Source organism: Chrysemys picta, chromosome 8 (assembly GCF_011386835.1).
Source record: "Chrysemys picta bellii isolate R12L10 chromosome 8, ASM1138683v2, whole genome shotgun sequence".
In the NCBI taxonomy this organism is placed as follows: domain Eukaryota; kingdom Metazoa; phylum Chordata; order Testudines; family Emydidae; genus Chrysemys; species Chrysemys picta.
Window position 1 is genome coordinate 96,959,657 of NC_088798.1, and position 24,808 is coordinate 96,984,464.

Consider the following 24,808-nt stretch of genomic DNA (forward strand, 5'->3'; position numbering starts at 1 on the left):
GGTTTATGGCCCAAAATAGCATTTATTGAATATAGGCACAACATTATTAGTAGTTTGAATATTAGATTAATTAGATTAGAAAGTGAAGATGATGGTGGAAAACTTTTTTTCAAAGAGCTATGTAAATGTTAGCTGTGTGACTATTTGCATTGACTTTGATGACATGTCAGCACCTTTGAAAGTCAAGTGTCTCAATCTGGGTATTCAAAACCTGAAAATTAAACATATGGAAATGTTGGACCTTAACCTCCATTCACTTGAATTGAGGTGTTGTAAGGCTTACTAGTTGTAAAGAGCTTTGAAATTGTTGGATGAAAGGCATTATGTCAATGTTAAGTGCTGGTGGTGATAGTAAGTATTTAGTAGAGTAACAAGAGGAAAAATTACTCTGGATAAATGTGCATTCAGCTAGATTTTGTTTATCTCTGCCGTGTGTTATTCACACAAACAATTGAATAACCTTAGTGTTTTGATAATCTTGCACGGTAACATCAGTACATCTTGTCAACCTTCAGTCACAGTACCACCACTGTGATCACCTGCACATCTACCAATGTGATATATGCCATCATGTGCCAGCAATGCCCCTCTGCCATGTACATTGGCCAAACTGGACAGTCTCTACGTAAAAGAATAAATGGACACAAATCAGATGTCAAGAATTATAACATTCAAAAACCAGTTGGAGAACACTTCAACCTCCCTGGCCACTTGATTACAGTCCTAAAAGTCGCAATATTACAACAACAAAATTTCAGAAACAGACTCCAACGAGAGACTGTTGAATTGGAATTAATTTGTAAATTGGACACCATTAAATTAGGCTTGAATAAAGGCTGGGAGTGGATGGGCCATTACACAAAGAAAAACTATTTCCCCATGCTTATTTCCCCCCCCCCCCCCCCCCCCCAGTTCCTCACATCTCCTTGTCAGTTGCTGGAAATGGGCCATTTTCATTACCACTACAAACAGTTCTTTTTCTCTCCTACTGATAATAGCTCACCTTAACTGATCACGCTCCTTATAGTGTGTATGGTAACACCCATTGTTTCATGTTCTCTCTGTGTGTGTGTAATATATATATATATATTCCTACTGTATTTTCCACTACATGCATCCGATGAAGTGGGCTGTGCTCACTTATGCTCAAATAAATTTTAGTGTCTCTAAGGTGCCACAAGTGCTCCTGTTCTTTTTTTTAGTACCACTGTTGTACTTTGTACAATGAAGAATATTATCTCATTTTAATGTTTTAATGCCTGGGGTTTTAGTAGCATAATTTTTGTTAGCATTAATTAATCCCATCTTTTCACAAAATGGGGCTAAGAGTCCTGTAGGTTTGCTAAATCTGAAATTAGATTTGAGCATGGATTTCAATTGAACTTCTATGGCTTTGTTTTTCAAAGAAATGCATCCGTTCCCCTAAAACCCTCATACAGATTCATCTTTCCATGTCATAGATAAGAGGTACTTCTAATACTTAATTTTAAGAGCATGTGCTTCCTTTTCAACTTGTGCAGGATGCTAAAGCTTGTTGATTGCAAACAGAACTGGACATTTCATGTAATTTGTCAGCTGGTGTGTTATAGACCCCCCCCCATGTTAAGAATTTCCTGGTTGAAAATAACTTCCACTAATGCTTTTGTTATGATTTCTGTACTACAGTAGTACCTTGTGTGCTATATTAGTATTCTACCTTTCTCAAGTATGTTAATTAAATTTGTCTTTTGTGTAGTTGGGTAAATTATTATATTTGAATTATACCAATCTTTAAGATGAACAATTTTAATGGACCTTTCCTTGCTTCTAAGCATTATACTTTTTTAAACTTCCAATTGCCTTGATTTGAAATTAGTGTTTTAAGGATGCAGCTTAAACTTTTGTATTAACTTTAGTGAGTTCAACCATTTTATAGCTAATTTTATTTGGAGTTTTTTAACTCCATGTATGTTGGGGAAACTGGAATGGACATAGTTTGGAGCCTCCTAAAGAAACAGTGATTAAAACACATTTTTGTACAATGATCTCTATGTCAAAGTTAACAATTTTCTTCCTCATTCGAGACAGTTTCATTTTGTCAGGAGAAAGTTTTAATAAACATTTCAGGAAGAGACACAAAGTAGCTGCTGCTTCAGATATGAAAGGTGGTTAATTACTTGGCAATGGTCTTAATCTTTTAATGAAAAGGACTTAATACAGCTGACTGTCTTCATCTCTTGGTATCAAGTATCAGAGGGGTAGCCGTGTTAGTCTGAATCTGTAAAAAGCAACAGAGGGTCCTGTGGCACCTTTAAGACTAACAGAAGTATTGGGAGCATAAGCTTTTGTGGGTAAGAACCTCACTTCTTCAGATGCAAGAAGTGAGGTTCTTACCCACGAAAGCTTATGCTCCCAATATTTCTTTTACTCTTAAAGGTGCCACAGGACCCTCCATGTCTTGGTAAAATCTTCAAGTGGAAAAATTCCTGATTGCTTTTAGACTAAAAAGAAAATGTGTGCTTGCGTCTCTCTCTCACACATGGGTCAAAGTAATGGGAGTGCTATTTCCTCAGATTTCTCCCTTCCTTTTTGGCTCCTTTGATGAAGACTTGCCAGACGAAGGAATCTGATTTGAGAATAGTAGGAAGATCTGATGTCAGATAGGGGAGTTTGTTGGCCTTCCTGCCAGTAAATGGAGCAATAAGTGCACATCTTGAGGGGAGAAAAAGATGGCCTAGTTTTGAGTATCCTATCTATCACTGCATCTCTAGTTTAATGTCCATGTCTTTTAAGCTTTGTCATTTGGAATGTACCTTCATCAGTCATAAGTATTGTGACCATCCCAAGCTTACGTGGCTAAAACTTTTATGCCATGTTATGCAGCCAAATATTTACTTTGAGTGTATATGTACTCACAAACATATGCCTTTTACGCACATTCATATAAACTTGTATAGAGGTTACAGGAAATTGTGATGTCTGATATTTTATTGCTTCAGCTTGGAATGGATAAATTACTCACAACTTGTGAGGACACAAATGAGCTATGCACATCAAGCAAATGAATTTAAATAAAACATTTCTTCTCCACCACATCATCACTGGTTTGAGCACCAGACTGGGACTCAGGAGATGTGGGTTCTATTCCAAGTTCCACCACTAGCCTGCTGGGTAACTTCAGGAAAGTCACTTCACCTGTTTTTCAGTTTTCCCATTTGTAAAATTGGAACAATGATGCTCCTTTGTCAGGCACTTTGAGATCTACTTATGAAAAGCCCTATGTAAGACCTTAGTATTATGATGGTGGTGATGACTTTTATTTTATTAGGTTTGACTTTTTGTAATAAAGCTTTATACTTGCCAGCTTGAATGCCCACTCTTTTTCCCCTACTATAACCACAAAGTAAATCATGACTGGGAAAGTAGATTTTTAAAAACTATTTACTTTTTTAAAAAAAGACATTAAAATAGGCTTACACAAGAAGACTGTCTCCAAGAGCTAGGAATTATTATTACCCACATATTTTACAAAGGAAAATTAACAATATTTTAATGTTCTTAATCATAGTATGAGGGCTATTTTTCATATTCTCTCCCTCTCATTAGAATGATTCCAATTGTACAGAACTCGGGGAAAAGAAAATTATGACTAGTCTTAGAAAACTCTTGTTTAAAAAAAAACACACCTATAATACTTTCTCCAGTGCAATATGGTAATTTTTAATGTCCAGTGTCTCAGGACCTTTTATGAAAATGTACATTATTCTTCAGTGGAAAGCTTTAGAATCACCCTTTTTTAACACAAGAATGAAAACATTTGTAGCCCTAATGGATCATAAGATGTTCCACTGTAAATATTTCAGTGGTCCAGGATTAATTAGTGCCCATCTTGTATCTTAGATCATTGTGATTTTGAAGATAAAGAGATAACATCCACATTGGGAGTGTAGGGTAGGAACTTTTTTTTACAGGTTGGATCAAGAAAAGTAAAAAGGTGGTCTATTCAGAGTTCTAGTGACTAGTCCAGGGGAGGAGTATTGGTGGTCAAAGCACTGATCTTTGCAATTTGAGATGCATGGTAAATGCCATTTATAATATGGATGTGAAATTTATTCAAGGATTTCCCACCATGTAGGAGATATAGCACACATGTCTACAACAGAACTCAACTAATTCACATTACTGAAAGGAAAACTTAAGGAATAAACAAAATAATACAGCAAGGATACCGCATCTCAAAATAGTTTGTTCATTTGCCATGTCAATTGTGGTTTAGTCTCAATTATTTAATGGTTCTTAGTATACCAAAAACACACTGTAATACATGTTATAAAAATAGTGAAATAATAATAAAATGAGACTTCACTATAGCATTTACTTATAAATATTTGCTGAGAAGTGTAAAGAGACACTAATGTTTTATTCAGAGTATTTATCAAAATGAGCATTAGTTAAGTTTAGTTAAATTTTAAAACGTTATCTACATCCCTCACTTCCCATACATTCTAATGATACAAAACTGAAGAGTATTGTTTTGGTTTAGAACTAGAGATAAGTACTTTTATTTAAGGAACTAATCACTTTAACTGATGACCATTATTTGAACTTTGATGTATAGGAAAGGTAGAAGACTTGACTAATGCTTTTGTCATTGATTGCTCTTCCTTATTTCCTGTCCATATGGTATTGTACATTTCCCAAGAGGATGTATTTGCTGCTATAACTATGATTGTTATCCATTCATATTAAAATGTGGCAGCATTTACATTTTTAAACTATAGATGCTGAAACTAGTTTTGTGATATCATTAGTGCTGTAAGGATAGCAATAGCATACCATCATATTTGTGGTTGTACTATCTTGACTGTGTTCCATAAGCTAAAAAAAGAGAGAAAAAGAAAGTGACAGTACTCAGTAAAGATTTGATTGTATCAAATTCTTTATTGCTGGTGCAGGAATGATAACTGAAACTGAAATAGAACTGTTCAGGTACCAGGACCTGAGAAATCATGCTGCTAGCAGTATGAGCAATTGGAAGTTTTGTTCAGTCATTAGGATGTTTGTACTAAAGAGAATGTTTTATAACTGATTGAGTTTGCTAATCCTGATAATGAAGATATTTCAGTATAATTTATGCGAAATTAAGTATTTAAGTAAATTGTAAGAAAAAGTCAGTGGGTGAAATGACTGGGCAGTTTATCATTTGAAACTCTATTCAGTAGGGAGGAACAAATATTTTATTTTAAAAAAAATCTGTACATTTTGAGTAAGTTTTGTGGTAGATTCTGAAAAGTATCTCTGGTTTCTTTAGACTCATAAATGTTTATACACACACTCTCTCTCTCTCTCTCTCTCTCTCTGTCTGTCTCTGTCAGGAAGAGGAGTGAAATATGTTCAGTAGTAATATAGAGAACAGTAGATCTAATCAGTTTATAAAATATTCTCTTATAAAGATAGGTAGTGAATGTATATAGCTAGATCTATCTTTACAAATTAGTTATTTTAAAATCCAAAACACAGTTTTGAAAAATGAATAAAGTTTAAACTTTTTAATACAGTACCTAAATTTTAAGCAGTCTTTCAGTATGCTTAATCTTGAAAAGTATTGTATATATCTTCTAAAGATCTCTCACCTTGGATTAATAGATGATGTGAAGGACAAAGAATTTTCTTCCAGAGCCTCAGTCTGCGGTACATTGCCTTTTATTAATGCATGGAAAAAGTGTATGCATTTAAAGCACACAAACCTAGCATCACTCTTTTCTGTCTCTCCTAGCTTGTGTCCTCAGTGTGCAGCTGGCTTGCTTAAAAAGGGAAAGTCCTTATGACTTCATTATTTATTTGTCTTTAAATAGCACTGAAGAAAACAAGAAATCATTTAGCTTTCAACAGCATGATTGAGCTCCAAACAGAATCTCATCCAGTCGTCCTTGCCTGGTAGCCTAAAGCTATGATATGGAGCCCTGAGGATGCCAGGAGTATAAAAAGAAGTTAGAACATTGTAGGGGCATCTCCGGTATTAAACATAAAAGGATAAACCAAAATAAAATATAGAAACCTAATGGTAAAACAAAATAACGCCCCCAAGCAGAGAAATCCCTGTTGGGTGATGGGAAGGCACTCTCTTCCTCCAGCAGCTGCCTAGTGCTTCTGCAGCACTGTAGCCCCTGAGATTTAAGTCAGGTGTTTCCTTACAATTGCAAACGATAAGGCTATGTCTGTGCTAGGAAACTTCCTAGAATCACTATAGCAGAATAACTATTCCATGTTGTAATTATTCCAGAATAAAATCACTTTTATTCCAGCATAGAACGCACATACAGGAGGGTTATCCCAGAATACCTATTCTGGGAAATTTCCCTGTGTAAACAAGCCCTAATACTTCCTCACTGGTGAGGACAAGATAGCTCGCTATTAGTTTTACCCTATTTATTTAAAATATGGCCCAAGTTAGTAGTGACTGTTAGCTATTATATAGTCCGAGTACAGGTGCATTTCACAAAAACAGATCCCAAAACATAATAATTGGGACCTTTGTCACTGGTCTCAGCAGGGAGGCCAGAGATTTAAGGGAAATTTTCAGAGGCACAAAGGGGAATTAAGAGGCCACAGAGGGTTGGCAATGTGTCAGTCGTAAAAATGTTGAGGTCCATGGTATGGGGGGCGCTCACCTCGGGCGGCTTGGCTCTCCCTGCAAGCAGCTCCCCGTCCCTGCTGTTGCTCATTTGTGGACCCCTAAACATTTTTGAATAGAGGTGCAGATCCCTTTGGAAATCTTAGTCATAGTCTGCGGACCCCAGGTTGAAAACCACTGTTCTATGATAACCATCTTTCGTGGACCCCTTAGACATAGTCTGTGGACCCCAGGGGCCCGCAGACCACAGGTTGAAAACACTGGGCCAAAGGATCAAGTTGTTAATGATCAATGACAGTTTTGTTTATAATAGACTTAGCACAGATTCACCATTGCTTTGTTAAATTGTTAACTGGAAATTTCTAAAGAGATTGTTATTGTAAACAGAAGCATATAATGCACACAAAACAGATTTATGTGCATCCAACTTTACAGACAATAATAACGCTATAATACCATTGAGGGTTTCTGGGAACGTAAACTACATGACGGAAGCCACACTGATTCACTAATTTTACTATGAGCCTTCAACAGAATTAATTTTCTGTATTATTCTTGTCATTTGTAACACTTAAAAAGGCTATAGTCGCTGTCTATTTCCATGTCTCTGCTACACTGTGCTTCTTTTGTAACACAAGGAAAAGTACATTAGTGTATCCCTAACACCTTCAGTGTCTACAAGCTTCAGAGGGAGTGATACTTTGAAGTTTCTTTCACTAAGAGTTGAAGTTTTTCCTACTTTATGCCTGAAGTTAATTGCCTGAATTTTCAGAGGTACCAAGTACCTTCTATCATTGACCTTAATGGGAGCTATGGATACTCAGCCATAGAGTTCCTCTCCCTTGAACATCCCATTCCCTTGTCTCTCTTCAGGGACCCCCCTCGAGAGACACTGCTTCTCAAACAGGCCATTGGGCTCTAGAGATGGTCCTACTGCAGCATCAGGGACAGGGATTCTACTCCCAGTATTTCCTGGTTTCCAAGCCCAAGAGAGGGATGAGACCTATCCTCAACCTCTGCAATCTCAAAAAATACATCAGATGGAGGAGCCTTCCTACATACAATTTTCTAAAGTTCTGCTGCACTCTAAGTTTTTATCTAGGATCGTTTCCCAGCTTCATTGGAACCAAGTTATATATCTATTGGTGTTCTTCCTAAGCCACATTCAAGCCCAGTGGAGCAGCGTCTCCACATTTTGGATGTCAGGTGATGTCTAACGTTTTATCTGGACAGAACTAAACCTTTCCTTTCCTTACTGTGTCTGTTTCATTTGCAGACCAAATGAAGGGTCGAGCAATCTCTTCACAGACAATCTCCTGGTGGATAACATCTTGTATCATGAAAGCATACGAAATAGCCCAGGGTATGCCTCCTTATGGGAGGACAAGCTCATTCCCTGAGAGCTCAGGTGACGTCAACAGTATTTCTAAATGACATTTCTGTATTTGACACTTGTAGGGCAGCCACATGGTCCTCTGTGCATATTTTCAAACTGCTACGCCACTATGTAGCATCCAGATCAGATGCAAACTTTGGGAAGGCGGTCCTGCAGTCCTCTTTTAAATAGACTCGGAGCCCCATCTTGTGCAAGTACTGCTTCTGAATCAGGCACATAGAAGACACAGCGTCATCTATCTGAAGAAGAAAAAAGAGTTACCTACCTGTAACTGTTATTCTCCGAGATGTGATGCAGACGTATTCCATGATCTGCCCTCCATCCCCTCGGCATTGAGTCTGCACTTCTGACATTTGGTGCGAAGGAACTTAGGGGGTCAGAGTTGTGCCACCCTTATACAGCCAGGGGAGGGACTACGGCTGCAGGGTGACGACTAGGCAAAGTTCTCCAGCTGTGGTGTGCAAGGTGCGCACACTCATAAAAAATACACGTGACTGCATCACATCTCAAAGAACAACAGTTACAGGTAGATAACTTTTTTTAAATGTTGACCTTTTTATTAACGAGTTCTCTAAAAATACTTTAGAGAAATCAAGGCCCATTGAAAAATATTCTTTAATAATTTCTATTATATAAATCTCACTGCGTGATTTTTTAAAAAATTCTTGGAATAAATAACTTGCATTTTATTTCTTTAAAAGCATCTGATGTCCAATTCAGAAACCAAAATAGTATTTCATCTTTGAAAAGCTCACATTAGAGAAATATTGTTAGTCTTTAATGGTTTCTCTCCTTTCATTAATGACAAATGTTTGCTTTTATATTAGTGGTGGTAGTTGAGTAGCACATATGGTTAAATGAATAATTTAGATGGAAGCCTCGCTTCATATACTGAGCAAATGACCACAATGCCATAAAATATCTGAGCCTTGAGATAAGATAGAAGTAAGTTGTTTTCGTGGAGGAGCCATGAATGTCCACTTTCCTATAATGTGGAAAGCATATTGCATCTGATTTATCATGTAAAAAGCTGTCTAAAGACTGAACAAAATCAAGTCTGTTCAATAAATTCTTTTCTGCTGCACATCACTATGCTGTATGGCGTTCTTATGGAATAGAGTAGTAGTTTGTTTGTTTGAGGTTATGGTTAAGTCTGTCAGCACTTTTACAATAAACTATCTTTTTTCCCCCAAGGCCTTTGTTTAGTGCTGAATATTTTAGGAAGCTAATTTTTGCACTTATGTCTTCACAACTGCATAAATATTTATGTAAAAACTTAGCAGACCATAAATATTTGTCATCTAGAGTCTGTGATACTATAAGAAATATTTAATTTCCTAGGGACTTTTAGGGTCTGGATTTGGTGTGCATGACTCCCATAAAATGTTGGATCTGTAATGGCCTAAACAATTCCCTAAAAAAGCTTTGACACAACAGAAAGTTAGGTTTTTGGGTCAGTAATTTCCCCCAAAAAAGTCTCTAATAGGTACCTACATAAGAACCGATAACATCAAGAACTTTGCCCTAGCTATCAGGCAGGGGGATACCAGTTTTAAAAAGTTGGTAGTCATTTGTTGGACTAAGATGTCCTAATTTGCTGTAACAAATGTCCCTGTTTGAGAAAATAGCTTGGAGGGAATTTTCCTCCTTCTTTTGGAATTATACCTTGTTGAAAAACTAAAGGGAAAGTAAACTTATGTGAGTATTATTGACCACAGTTCTGACCTGAAAAACTATCTAAACTCTGGACTTACCTCATTCTGTTCCTAGATACTTTGGTTTTTCAGACCCTTCGTATTACAGGGGCATACTTTTGTATAGTTGATCGTGATTTAAGTCATGTAGTTAACAATAACTAAAATCTTTAATTGAAACACAATAATTTTGTATGGATAATTACAAAATCTATCATAGTAGGATTGAATATTGAATTTTATAGAGTGTATAGCAGTTGTACCCCAAATCTATCTTGATTACAGTACACACTTTATAGATTTTACAGTGTTTTATTCAGTACTTTGCCCATGCTTTTTTTCCTCTCCCAATGATAGGTAAGCATTTTCCTTGTAGCTCATGAGTGAAGATAAGTTTACACCACAGTACACAAGATTTCATTTTCATTTTGTGGGGGTAGTGTCTTAAAAGATCCAAATGCATCGTCACATGTTGCCACATCTTTGTGTGTGTTTGTGTGTGTGTGTGTGTGTGTGTGTGTGTGTGTGTGTGTGTGTGTGTGTGTGTGTGTGTGAAAACATAGGCTCTATATATGCAAGAATCATTTTGGGATTTTTCTTTCTATAAGCTTAATTTTTTTTATTGTATTTATCTTCACCTGCTATGCTCAGGTGCTGTAGCCATGTCTATGGAGAAAAATACAGTCTGAGCAATGATTTTCTGTATGTAATATACATGCCTAGCTGCACCTCTGTTATACACTATATAAGATAAAGCCTGAAGAATCAATGTTGATTCTAAGGTCAAAAGGGACCACTTGTGATCATCTAATCTAACCTCCTGCATAACTCTACCCATAGAACTTCCCCAAAACAATTCCTGTTTGAACGAGAGCATATTTTTGAGAAAAACATCCAATCTTAATTTAAAATTGGCAGTGATGGAGAATCCATCACAACCCTTAGGTTTTAATTACTACTTGGCACAATTAGCAGATTATCATTGTGGAAGCCTGTATACCACCTGCTTGTATCCTGCATATCTATAGCTGGTGCTGTTAGTCACTTTCACTAGCATTAAATTCACTCACCTTTAAAATATAGAGAACTTTTAAAGGAAATGCTTTGCCTACATTACTTATGTAAATAAATGAACCCTTCATCTGTAGCAGTGTTTCCATCAGTAATGGCATGTTTTTCAGAATTTTCTGACTTCACCAATTAAGCTGCTGAAAGAATGGCTCATTACACACATAGTAATAGCTGACTTTACTTGCTGGAAAATATATAAAACATTCCTATATTGAACATGCCTTCACGGGGAATCCAAGTCTTGCTGCGTAAGTGTAGAGATGGAGAATACATTTAAAATGTGAAATTGCTCTGCATCTTGTACACAAAATATTTAGCTTCATAGATCTCTTACCTTGTACCTCTTTAGGAGATTTTGAAGCCAGTTGTGATCTTAGTTGGAGAAATAAGACTAAAATGTTTGCATTCAATAAGAGAGGCACAAGTTAACTGAAGAGCAGGGAAATTCCTTATGTAAAAGGGAAGAGTTCTTCTTTTGTTCTAAACGGTGTGATTTACTACCTCCTAAACAAGAGTGGTGTGATCCTCCTCATAAAAGCTCAATGTCTGGCTGCAGAAGGATCCTCTGGCTCAGGCACTACTCAAAACAGCTGTAGGGCTGCACTCTGAGGACTCTGTTCCAAGCCTTGGCGTAGGGGGCATGTGCAGGCAGGGCTGGTAGGTGGAAGGGACATGTCGGGGGCAGAAGTGCAGCTCACAATGCTGTGATGATTCCAGGAAGCCAGTGGGGCTGATGTAACTTACAGACCTGCAGGACAGTTTGTTCTGATGGAAGCCTCTGCAGATCCTGGAGCAGCCCAGGATTGAGAGGTCACAAAGGTGGCTTAATGCCACCTTAGCTCCCCACCAGCCACCATCTGAGATGAGAGTTTTGAATTTTGCCTGCTACAGGTGTAGGACAGAATTGTACTCTAGTTCCCCATATATTGATCCAGTTAAGTTCTCAAATGCTTTCCTTGACTCTTCTTAATTGACAAATCTCTCATTTGATGGGGCCTTCTCCCCTCTCCCACTTTCTGTTGGATTTTCACAGGGCTCCATTCCTGCATCTCTTCTTTTCTTCCACAGAATTCTTTTCTCATGTTAGCTTGTCTACTCCTATGGCTTTAACTGTCTTGTTTATGCTGACTACTCTCAAATCTCTCTCTCCATTCAGCCCCACATATCAGCCTGTTTTTGACACCTCCTCCACAATATCTCTAGCTTTTCTCCCTCCCTCCAGTTCTTGTGTGAGATTCTGTTCTGTGCATCTTAGGGTATGTCTACACTACGAAATTAGGTTGATTTTATAGAAGTAAATTTTTTAGCAATTGATTTTATACAGTCCATTGTGTGTGTCCCCACTAAGTGCATTAAGTCGGCGGAGTGCATCCACAGTACCAAGGCTAGCGTCGACTTTTGGAGCGTTGCACTGTGGGTAGCTAGCCCACAGTTCCCGCAGTCTCCGCCATCCATTGGAATTCTGGGTTGAGCTCCCAATACCTGATGGGGCAAAAACATAGTTGCCGGTGGTTTTGGGTACATGTTGTCAGGCCTCCCTCCCTCCATGAAAGCAACGGCAAACAATCGTTTCTCGCCTTTTTTCCTGGGTTACCCTTGCAGGCGACATACCACGGCAAGCATGGAGCCCGCTCAGCTCACCGTCTCCTGGGTGCTGCTGGCAGATGCAGTACTGCATTGCTACAGAGCAGCAGCTCCTTGCCTTCGCGGCAGCAGACGATGAAGTATGACTGCTAGCCGTTGTCGTCGTCTCCTCGGTGCTCCTGGCTGACCTCAGTGAGGTCAGTCAGGGGCGCCTGGACATAAATGGGAGTGACTCCAGGTCATTCTCTTCTTTAAGTTTTGTCTCATGGAGATTTAGTTCTGCCTGGAATATCATGCGAGCTGGAGGCTTCTGCCTCAGGCTGCTCTCCCAGCCAGCAGCACCGTGTGGTTGCACCTACACCAGCCTACCCCTTGCTCCTATGGCTCATGAAGCCTGGACAGTAGTAAGGAGCAGTTCAACTATAGGCTGAGCAAGTGCAGAATGATGGCAGAATGTGTATTTGGACGTTTAAAAGCACGTTGGCGCAGTTTACTGACTCAGTTAGACCTCAGTGAAACCAGTATTCCCATCATTATTACTGCTTGCTGTGTGCTCCACACTATCTGTGAGAGTAAGGGGGAGACGTTTATGGCAGGGTGGGAGGTTGAGGCAAATCGCCTGGCCGCTGATTACGCGCAGCCAGACACCAGGGCGATTAGAAGAGCAAAGCAGGGCGTGGTGCGCATCTGAAGTTTTGAAAACCAGTTTCATGACTGGCCAGACTACGGTGTGAAAGTTCTGTTTGTTTCTCTTTGATGAAAACCCACCCCCTTGGTTCACTCTACTTTCCTGTAAGCCAACCGCCCTCCCCTCCCCCCTTTGATCACCGCTTGCAGAGGCAATAAAGTCATTGTTGTTTCAAATTCATGCATTCTTTATTAATTCATCACACAAATAGGGGGATAATTGCCAAGGTAGCCCGGGAGGGGGGGAGGAGGAGGGAAGCACCGGGTGGGGTGGGGGAGGAGGAGGAGAGGAGGGAGGGACAAGGCCACACTGCACTTCAAAACTTATTGAATGCCAGCTTTCTGTTGCTTGGGCAGTCCTCTGGGGTGGAGTGGAGTTTTGATAGCACAGATTCCTCTACCCATACAGCGATCAGATCCACTACCTCTGGTTCGGTCCATGCTGGAGCTCTTTTGTGATTCTGGGACTCCATGGTTACCTCTGCTGATGAGATCTGCACGGTCACCTCTGAGCTTGCCAGGCTGGCCAAACAGGAAATGAAATCCAAAAGTTCGCGGGGCTTTTCCTGTCTACCTGGCCAGTGCATCTGAATTGAGAGTGCTGTCCAGAGCGGTCACAATGGAGCACTCCGGGATAGCTCCCGGAGGCCAATACCATAGAATCGTGTCGACATTACCCCAAATTCGACCTAGCAAGGTTGATTTCAGCGCTAATCCTCTCGTTGGGGAGGAGTACAGAAATCGATTTTAAGAGCCCTTTAAGTCGACAAAAATGGCTTCGTCGTGTGGACGGGTGCAGGGTTAAATCGATCTAATGCTGCTAAATTCGACCTAAACTCGTAGTGTAGACCAGGGCTTAGAGGAGTGAGGATGGCTGAGGGCTAGAGTGGCTGTAGGCCACCTTTGCACCCTCCCAGTTATGGGCCGCTCCAGGGAGCGGCTGCTGATATAATTTAGGCAGCCCTCACCAGCTGCCTGTGGGCTCCACACCTTCCTACTTATGATACCACCTCTATGCCAGAGTTTGTATATAGGTCCTCAGAAGACAGCCTGTGGCAGTCTTTCTCAACTCCTGCACATAGGGAATGCTCCCCCAACCAGATCTTGAGCTTTTAGAGCCCCTTTAGGCTGTTCTGGCTCCTTTTACCCAGCGTACAGGGGCAGGAGAGTCTCAACCCTTATCTCTCTCCTTCCTTATTGCAACATCCTCATCGTCGTATCTAACTCCAAACACTCATGTTGCTGCTCTCCATTGCTGTACAAAACATAGCCACTGAGATAACTTTCTTAACTTAGTTCATCAGTTTGATTCCCTCTTTGAATTCTTCCACTGCTCCAGCATATCATGTGGATGATTCTTACCCTCTATCTTCTGTCTTAGGTTTTTATAATCTGATCACCTTCCATGTAATATTGACAGTAAAAGCCAAGTCCTTAGGGGATTTTCTGGAGTCCTCACCTTCAGTGGGTATTTCTGGAGTGGCAATGGGTAGCATTTGGTACATGTTATTTTCACTAACCCTGCCACATTCTGAACTGCTTTGTACTCCAGTTCCCCTCCTCCATCATTGCTTCATTAGCAGGCTTCAGCTGTTGGTCCAGAGAATTTCACATGATGCCAGTTTTTCATTCTTCAAGAGCATGTGTGCCACCTTCAGAACATTTCAATAACATATGCTCAGTGAGAAGACTTGCAGACTGCTTTCATTTCTAGGTTTGTGTGCCAAAACATTTCTTTGTTTAGCTAGTTTAGATGGGAAATTGCTTAATAACACTGCACATTGAATGTACTTCAGTTGTTAATGCATTATTTCACTGTATAATCACTCACTGTACGTATTCCTAACAGTTAGAGGACAGAAGTAGATGTCTGTGAGAACCATTTTTTGAATTTTTTTACTTTTTTGCCTGCAAACTCTGTCACACAATATAACATTGTCATGGTTTCTTGCATTTTCATTTCCTTTTAAGTCAAGAAAGTTGATACAGGCTTTAGACATTTAAAAATTTGATATTTCAGGAAATCAGACATATGATAGCACACTATTTTATATCTGAGATTGTACTAGTCTGTGAAAAATCAAGTCATCATTGACTAAAATGAGATATATTGTCAACTTTTACATGAACATTTATCACACAAGTACACAAATCTGGGATTTTGCATATGTAGATAGGTACTTATCTAGCCAGGATGTGGGGGGGGGGGGAATATTTATATACATTCTGCTAATGAAATGTGTGCAAATGTAGAAATGGAAATGAGCACTATTATTTAAAACTCCCTAGAATTTATTTTTTTCTTATTGTGCGCAAGTGTGGGAACCATTCAAGGTAAAGTGGCCTATTAACACCCCTCCAGTCACGGGGGGGAGAGAGGGCAAGCCAGTTGGAGGGAGGATGTTAGAGGATTGTTGTAATAAGCCATAAATCCAGTGTCTCTATTCAGTCCATGATTTTTAGTGTCTAGCAAAGTTATGAATTTAAGCTCCCAGCCTCGTCTTTTGAAAGTGTTGTGCAGGTTTCCTTTGAGGATGAGGACTTTTTTGCTTTTGTGAAAAATCATTTATCTATAACTTTGCCAGACACTAAATATTGTGGACTGTATAGAGACACTATTTATGGCTTATTGCAACAATCTACAACCCACTAACACTCCCTCCTACCCCAACTGCTTTACTCTTTACCCCCTTATGACTGGAGGGGCATAAACGGGGCATTTCACCTTGAATGATCCCTTGAAATATGGGTTAACTACTTATGCTAAACAATCTGTTCCACCTTGTATTTATATGTAACACTCTTAGTGCCTTTCCCAGACCTGAAGCAGAGCTCTACGTAAGTTTGAAAGTTTGTCTCTCTTACCAACAGAAGTTGATCCAGTAAAAGATATGATCTCACCCACCTTGTGTCTCTAAAAAAAAATCTGTCAATCTGTGAAGTTAGTGGTGTTTTCACTGAAACACCTAAACTGCTTGTGCTTGTGCAAAATACACACAGACTCTCTCTCTCTCTCTCTCTCCATATTTTTTCCATTTTGAAATTATTCTCTGGCAATAATCTCCATCTTAAGTATAAAGAATACCTCTCCTTCTACCAAACCCTTTGAAAACAGATGAAACATTGAGTGCAAGATAACTTTTTAAAAAAACTATACACTGTATATGAGATAAACAGCTTTAGTGGCACAGATGGATGCTCTCCTGTTGTCAATGGATGGAGAACAGATGTTCATTCTTATTATCCTGTGCTGCATTGTGATATTTTATATTGTCAACCATAAGATATTGCTGTCCTGCCTAAGAGAGGTGACCGTCCCAGAGGAATGCACTAGAATAGAAATTTAAGTTCTTCCTGAAAGGATATAGTCAAAACGTAGTGCCGAGAAAATGGCACCTTCACCAACAGGCCTTTTAATTGTACCACAAGGATTAATTTTTTCTCTGGTCCTGTTCAGCATCTACATGCAACTACTTGAGTGAACTGGTAAGATGACATGGACTCAAGTGCCAGACAGCTCCACTTATCCTCCACCACATACAGCTGTAGCACTGCCACCAGAATGGCTCAGTGCTAGGATGAGATCAGCTCATGGCTGAAGAATAGCTGGTTGAAACTAAAACAGAGCTAGGGTTATGTGCAGAGGAAAACCCTTCTAGAAAGTAGTAGCTACAGTGCAATTTCATTGCTTGAAGGCATGCACCCACAACTGGTCCATTCAGTCCATAGTTTAGGAATGTCCTGGTTTCCTCACTGATGCTGATTTCTCATGCAATATCTGGAAGTAATGCTTTCTACCATCTTATGTTGGCAAGGAGACTCCAACTTATACTTGTAGATGATAACCTGGCTATATATTACTTAATCTCCTCCTGTCTGAGCTACAGCAATGCAGTATTCTTGCACAGTGAACTTAATCTAGGGGTAACCGTCAGGAAGATGAATTTCAAAGGGTAACTGAACTATAAAAATGAAGGCAAAAACACTCCAAGTTCTCTCTCCCTATCTGTGTGTCTCTTTCACCCAAGAAGACAACAGCCTTGGATTTTGGAAACAGATTCTGGCCTGAGAATTTGGTCAGCAGTGTTACTGGGAACATGTGGTAAGGAAATTCACCTTGAACAAAGTCTAGTTTAAGTTTTAGTACTAGGAAGAGTTTTATCTTTATTTTTCTTTCTTACTTTAATGCGTTATACTTGTACTCACTTAAAATCTTTGTTGTTAAAAAAACTTGTTTTATTCTCTGGTCTAATCAAAACTAATCCAGTGTTGTGTTTAAACTGAATTATGTGGGTAACTCCATTTAAAATAGCAAACTGTTGGATATTGATCCCCTTAGAGGGGCAGTGGGCCTAAAATATTTGAACTGCCCAAGAAAGGACTGGACAGTACAGAGCACAGGTTTTGGGGGGAAATTCAGGACTGGGAGTGTAGTGGGGTCACCCTGCAAGTGGTAACCAAGGCTTGGGGGGAACCAGCGTGTGATTGGAGCCTGCTGGCAGGGTGCAGCTATACAGAAGAGACACTCAGGGTGGGACCTGCATGCTGTGAGGGGCCCAGGTTGGGATACAGCAGCAAAGCATTGTGAGGCACCCCAGGTTGCAGAGCAAGGGTGACACAGCCCCTCAATGGTATGGATCACACCCTGGAATATCATAATTGGATTCTTTGAAAATATTTTTTCAGTTTTTCTGAAACTGAGAAAAATGTTCCTGTTTCCAGTTGACTGTGAAAAGAAAGGTATAGATTTACAGAAGCAAGTACCAAATATACTCATTCATTAGCCCATTCATTTATAAGCTGACCCCCTCCAAAATGGATAGGTAAAAATAGTAAAAACTGTATGACCCTTTCATAAGCCGACCCTATATTTCAGGGGTTGGAAAACTTTGGCTCCCGGCCCATCAGGGTAAGCCGCTGGCGGGTCAGGACATTTTGTTTACTTAGAGCGTCTGCAGGCATGGAGCCCCTCAGCTCCCTATGGCCATGTTCACCCTTCCCAGCCAAAATGACAATGTTTTAGATATTCAATTCAATGATTCCATAGAGTTTCAAATCATAAAATTTTGGTGTAGACCTGCTCTTTGATGCGTCACATTTTTACCAAAAATATTCGGCTTATGAACGTGTATATATGGTAAGTTATTTTATTCCAATATCTCTTTTTCAATGATAATATGATGAAACCAGAGCAATGCAGATATTTTGAAATAAAAAGGTAGTATTATGGCACTGCAGGTTTTGGCTGTTTCAGAACCTACAAGATGAATCCAGTTAACTAAAAGCATGTGGTATTAAAGACAGACAGGTGGAAATACAGGTTTCACAAATCCTGCAGCTTCCCGTAGCAATTTGGAAAACTGAAAAATATGCTGACTTGCATGAGTGTTCTCCTCATCTCATTTGAATCATAGACTATCAGGGTTGGAAGGGACCTCAGGAGGTCAGCTAGTCCAACCCCCTGCTCAAAGCAGGACCAATCCCCAGACAGATTTTTGCCCCAGATCTCTGACTGGCCCCCTCAAGGATTGAACTCACAACCCTGGGTTTAGCAGGCCAATGCTCAAATCACTGAGCTATCCAACTCCCCCCGCTTTGTAGGATAACTTGCTAGCACTACTTTATCATAATTCTGATTTTAAAAAAGTAAATGACAGACACATTGTAAATATATTACATGATCTTTTTAAATCAAATTATTTTAAATCCATCCAACAGCTGAAGATCCAGTTTCTCTTTATGCTACAAATTTTTTATCAATATTTATAAATATAACTCTGAATCAGTAACATTTGTATCGTACCACCCTTTAATTAATTAGATGTATAAAATATTTTATCCTATGTAAATAAATGTGTTGCTCATTCTTACTTAGACTGTAATCTCTTTGTGTCAGGGATTGTTTTTCATCATATGTGCCTACAGTCCCCAACAGAATGGGGCCCTGATCCTAGGAGGAGTTCTGTACAGACTGCTTCAGTCCAAATTATAATGCACTTCTTTACTCAATAGATTTTTTTTTTTTTAAATTGGAACCACAGAACCAATATGGGGGACATATCTAAGGACTCCCGTTACATTGGGAAAATTCTTATGAATTAGCAAAGAATATAGAAAGTGTGTGTGTGTGTGTGTGTGTGTGTGTGTGTGTATATGTATGTATGTATGTATGTCTAGACTTGGAATCTTGGATCTTAAAAAACCCAATCCTGTCACAAGTTTCATAGTGGCCCTCTAATGAGCTGAGAAATAATTACATGAGTTTTTAAAACAAATCTGATATCCGTGGCTATTACAGTGGCATAAAATAGATTACAGTAGTTATTTCATTGAACTCAAGGAGGCCCAGATCCTGCAAATGCTTACTGCTGAGAGTAATTTCACTGATTTCAGTCGGAGGTGTTTGCAAGATTGAACCCTACATTAAAAAACAGTTACATTTGAAGAGCTTCTTCTGTTTTAATGATCAGGACTGTGTATGGCACGCCTTGTATATTTAGTTCAATTAAAATAGTAAAAAAAAATATTTAACAGCCAAAAACTTAGCAAAGATGTTTTGTATAAAATTATTCTTTATTAAAATGGATGTATTTGTAAACAGGAGTCCTTAAGTCCTCACTTTGCAACTTGGAAAGTAATAGTTTTTCTCTGCATTTACTGGTTAGCTGGCTAGCATAACCCCTTTGTCATTTTATGCCTCTTCTGTGGTGGTGGGGTGTACATCTTGTGTGTTTGTTTTTGACCTTGTGATTGACCTTGAGTTTATAGGATCCTTCCTATTCTGTCATGTCAAATCTTAAATCTGTTAGGGTTTGGGTGAGCTTGATCCAAATCTGCCTTACAAAATGAAGGCTGAATCAAATGTTTAGCAAAAGCTTTATTCAGTAACTTGTGTTCAAATCAGATTTTTATACTTGTTACATTATTTTTTCCTTCTGTTCACAGCTTCCAGCAGACCTTACCAAGATGCATCTTACAGACAATCCACATCCACAGGTGACTCATGTCCCTTCCAGCCAGTCTGGATGTAGCATTGCCAGTGACTCTGGAAGCAGCAGCTTATCAGATATCTACCAGGTAAAATTGCAGAAGTTTCTTGTTTTTTGCAGGGAGGGAACATTTGTATTGTAACATTCTGCATTTTGCCTTTTTAACATTTAAAAGGGTAAAATAGTACTTTATTAGTGCCACTTTCACTTCCATGTAATAAATTTAAGCAAGTACTGTAGGTTTGGTGTTGGGTGCATGTCTGATTTTTCAGGTCAGTGCAGAATTTTATCTAAAGCTATTACATTTTGGCAGTTTTGTTTAAAAAAAATCTTTACTAATAGGCATACACTGGCATTTTTTTCTTTATTTTACACTCCTATTCTTTGTGCATCTCACCTGCTTTTCTTCCCTCACTGCCACCTCCTTTGGCAATGAGCTAGGTGAAACTGATCATTGGAAGTGGTATGCAGTGTAGTTGTAGCTGTGTCAGTCCCAGGATATTAGAGAGACGAATTAGGGGAAGGAATATCTATTATTAGACCAACTTCTGATGGTGAGAGAGACCAGCTTTTGAGCCACCCAGAGCTCTTCTTCGGGTCTGGGAAAGGTACTCCCACGTCACAGCAAAATACTACTTATGCTAAACAATCTGTTCTACCTTGCATTTGCTGTGACACTAGGAGTACCTTTCCTAGACCAGAAGAAGAGCTCTGTGTGACTTGAAAGCTTGCCTCTTTCACCATCAGAAGTTGATCCAATAAAAGATACTACTTCCCCCACCTTGTCTCCATAAGAAGTGGTGACAGAGAGAGAGCAGCATAAGATTAGCAATCGTGTTTTCACTTATTTTTATAGGACTAAAATAAAGTCCAGGTTTGTATTAGTTAAAAAATGTGGTGTTGTGAAAAACAAGAGTGGAATTATGATGCAGGGTGAAATATAGTTAGGAGTCAATGCACAGCCCTGAACACCACTTAACACGTGATTTGTATGCGACCTGCAAAAAAAAAAGGAATTGTATGTATGCATTTTTTCCATCTTTATTATCCATAAAAAGCTTGATGGTTTTTTTTTCTGCTGCTAGGTTTTTTTTCTAACCTTAGAAATATTAGGAATGTCAAATCTTGTCTTTCCTGTTTTTTCCTTGAATTATTTTTGGAGGACATAATATTTTCATGGTGTAGCATTTCGTTGTATTGTGTAATGCATCAGTCAGTGCACAATGCTCATACAGTATGGGATAGTGTGTTGAAATTACAAAGAATCTGTTGCTTTCATTATTTAAAATGTTGGCAGAACATAAGAATGGCCATACTGGGTCATACCAAAGATCCATTCAGCCCAGTATCCTGTCTACTGACAGTGACCAATGCTAGGTGCCCCAGAGGGAATGAACCTAAGAGGTAATGATCAAGTGATCTCTCTCCTGCCATCCATCTCCATCCTCTGACAAACAGAGGCTAGGGACACCATTCCTTACCTGTCCTGGCTAATAGCCATTAATGGACTTAACCTCCATGAATTTATCTAGTTCTCTTTTAAACCCTGTTATAGTCCTAGCCTTCACAACCTCCTCAGGCAAGGAGTTCCACAGGTTGACTGTGCGCTGTGTGAAGAACTTCCTTTTATTTGTTTTAAATCTGCTGCCCATTAATTTCATTTAGTAGCCCCTAGTTCTTATATTATGGGATCAAGTAAATAACTTTTCCTTATTCACTTTCTCCACACCACTCATGATTTTGTATACCTCTACCATATCCCCCCTTAGTCTCCTCTTTTCCAAGCTGAAAAGTCCTAGCCTCTTTAATTTCTCCTCATATGGGACCCTGAGGAGAACCTTCTCTAAACCTTTTCTAATACCAGTATATCTATTTTGAGATGCAGAGACCACATCTGTATGCAGTGTTCTGTCTTATTCGGGGGGAGGGATAGCTCAGTGGTTTGAGCATTGGCCTGCTAAACCCAGGGTTGTGAGTTCAATCCTTGATGGGCCACTTAGGGGTCTGGGGCAAAATCCTAGGCAGGGGACTGGACTCGGTGACCTTTCGGGGTCCCTTCCAGTTCTTGAGATAGGAATATCTCTATTTATTTATTTATTTATTTATTTATTTATTTATTTATATTTATTCTCTATCCCTTTTTTGAATGATTCCTAACATCCTGTTTGCTTTTTTGACTGCCGCTGCACACTGTGTGGACGTCTTCAGAGAACTATCCACGATGACTCCAAGATCTCTTTCCTGATTAGTTGTAGCTAAATTAGCCCCCATCATATTGTATGTATAGTTGGGGTTATGTTTTCTAATGTGCATTATTTTAGTTTTATCCACATTAAATTTCATTTGCCATTTTGTTGCCAAATCACTTAGTTTTGTGAGATCTTTTTGAAGTTCTTCTCAGTCTGCTTTGGTCTTAATGGTCTTGAGCAGTTTAGTATCATCTGCAAACTTTGCCACCTCACTGTTTACCCCTTTCTCCAGATCATTTATTTATAAGTTTTTAATAGGATTGGTCCTAGGACTGACCCTTGGGAAACACCACTAGTTACCCCTCTCCATCCTGAAAATTTACCATTTATTCCTACCCTTTGTTTACCTGTCTTTTAACCAGTTCTCAACCCATGAAAGGATCTTCCTTCTTATCCCATGACAACTTAATTTACATAAGAGCCTTTGGTGAGGGACCTTGTCAAAGGGTTTCTGAAAATCTAAGTACACTATGTCCACTGGATCCCCCTTGTCCACGTTTGTTGACCCCTTCAGAGAACTCTAATAGATTAGTAAGACATGATTTCCCTTTACAGAAACCATGTTGACTTTTTTGCCCAACAATTTATGTTCTTCTATGTGTCTGACAATTTTATTCTTTGCTATTGTTTCAATTAATTTGCCCGGTACCAATGTTAGACTTACTGGTCTGTAATTGCCGGGATCACCTCTAGAGCCCTTTTTAAATATTGACGTTACGTTAGCTATCTTCCAGAAAATATTAGGTAAAATAATATTGGGCTTTGGCAATCAGTTTAGTTTCTTGTGAATACTAAATGTTTTCCATGTGTAGTAGAGGTAACATTTTAAGTTCAGCAACAAAACTAACATCAGCGAAAGAAGAGTTGTGTTTTGAACACACAAAATTTGATTAAGGTGAACTAAGCTTGAAATTTATGGCACCTTAAACTTGTTTATAGAATCTTTTTCATTTCTTTCTGGTGTGATGCTAATGACAGAAGTAGAGGTCAGGAGAGGATAGGAAGGTGAGATTGAGAACAGTGGAAAGTTTTGTTACCTCTTCTGCAAGTTTTGTTAACATGGTTTAGATTTCTCCATGCTATAGCGTTGAAAAGGAGTTTCGCTCATCCCGGCTATTTCTGTCTTCAGGATGTAAAACAGGAAAAGAACACTCCCCTGTTGAATTCTAGATGAGCAGAAAATTATTGCTGTCTATGAGAATTTCTCTGACTATATAGCATTAAGCCCTTAATTGATTTCACAAACAATTGAAAATAAGTAATTTAAGACTTTTTCCCCATCATTGCTAGAACAACGGATGTAGACAGAGCTTTCAAACTGACTGTTCATGGTGTTGTGCCTGTGTCTATAACATCAAATGAATGACCACAGCTGACTGTTCTCATTTTATATGTATACATTGTTTTATAGTAGCAATAAGACCCACCAGATGGTGAACTTCCAGCCAGATATTTTCTTTCTCTTGTGGATAAAGCTCAGTGCTTCATTTCTTGTAATGCTTCCCTAGCAAAAAGATAAGCAGAGCTGTGTGAAATAATCACATTTAATCTAAAACCTAACCCATTTGATCCTCCAAGCGAACAGATATGGCTCAACTAATTTCCAATACCCGTGGAAAAAACTGCAGGGTACAGTTCACAAGCAGCTTTCCATTTGTGTGGGGAAGAGTTCACACAGCCACAGGGTAGTTCACTCAAACACCTTGACTTCATTTAAAAAGTTTGGGTTTATTAATTACTTTTGCTGTATTTTCAGACTTCACTATTGTAGTTTTGTTTAATCAGTGCAGTGAACATTTTATTCTAACAGAACATGAACAAAATCAGTGACATTATATGAATGCCTCCTAGAGTATTAGAATATCTCTCTCTCTCTAGATAAAGAGATAGGGTTAGATCTGGAGCAGAACTCTGCACTTGAAGAGGTAGGCATTGTTTATGGTACTTCCCCCTTCCCCAGTCTGCCCCAAATTCTGGGACCTGCTAGATGTTGAACTGGCCCAAGTTTCTGTCATCTCAGGGCTGCACTTGCACACACTGGCAGATAATAGCCCTCAAGGAGCTGATCTGCCAGCAAGGATTACTGGAGCACGTTGTGCTCCAACTCTGCCTGTTCCTATCCCTGACACACACCCTGCCTGTCCCCAGCCCACCCTGGAACAACCCCTACACTACAGGAGTCATCAGCTACCCTCTTTGGGTAACTTTAAAGGCTTGTCTTCACTACCGGGGAGATCGATGCTGCTGCAATCAATGCAGTGGGTGTCGATTTAGCGGATCTAGTGAAGACTCTCTAAAGCGATGGCAGAGCGCTCTCTCGTCAACTCGGTACTCCATCTCTCCAAGAAGAGTAATGTAAGTTGACGGGAGAGTGTCTCCTGTGGACACAACACAGTGAAGACATCGTGGTAAATCGACCTAAGCTACATCGATTCCAGCTAAGTTATTCACATAGCTGGAATAGAATAGCGTAACTTAGGTCAACTTACCCTGGTAGTGAAGACAAGCCTTAAGTCTGTTTAGAG

At 39.3% G+C, this 24,808-nt stretch overlaps 1 protein-coding gene across 16 annotated transcripts in view; it reads left to right on the forward strand.

The window, feature by feature from the left end:
• RAPGEF6 (Rap guanine nucleotide exchange factor 6) overlaps nucleotides 1-24,808 on the forward strand; it is a 238,834-nt gene that overhangs the window by 137,484 nt on the left and 76,542 nt on the right. For all 16 annotated transcript variants that reach the window (XM_065555927.1, XM_024100179.3, XM_024100177.3 and 13 more), the window contains one exon: nucleotides 19,991-20,122. In XM_065555927.1, coding sequence (XP_065411999.1) covers nucleotides 19,991-20,122 — 132 coding nt within the window. The remainder of the gene's footprint in view (nucleotides 1-19,990; nucleotides 20,123-24,808) is intronic.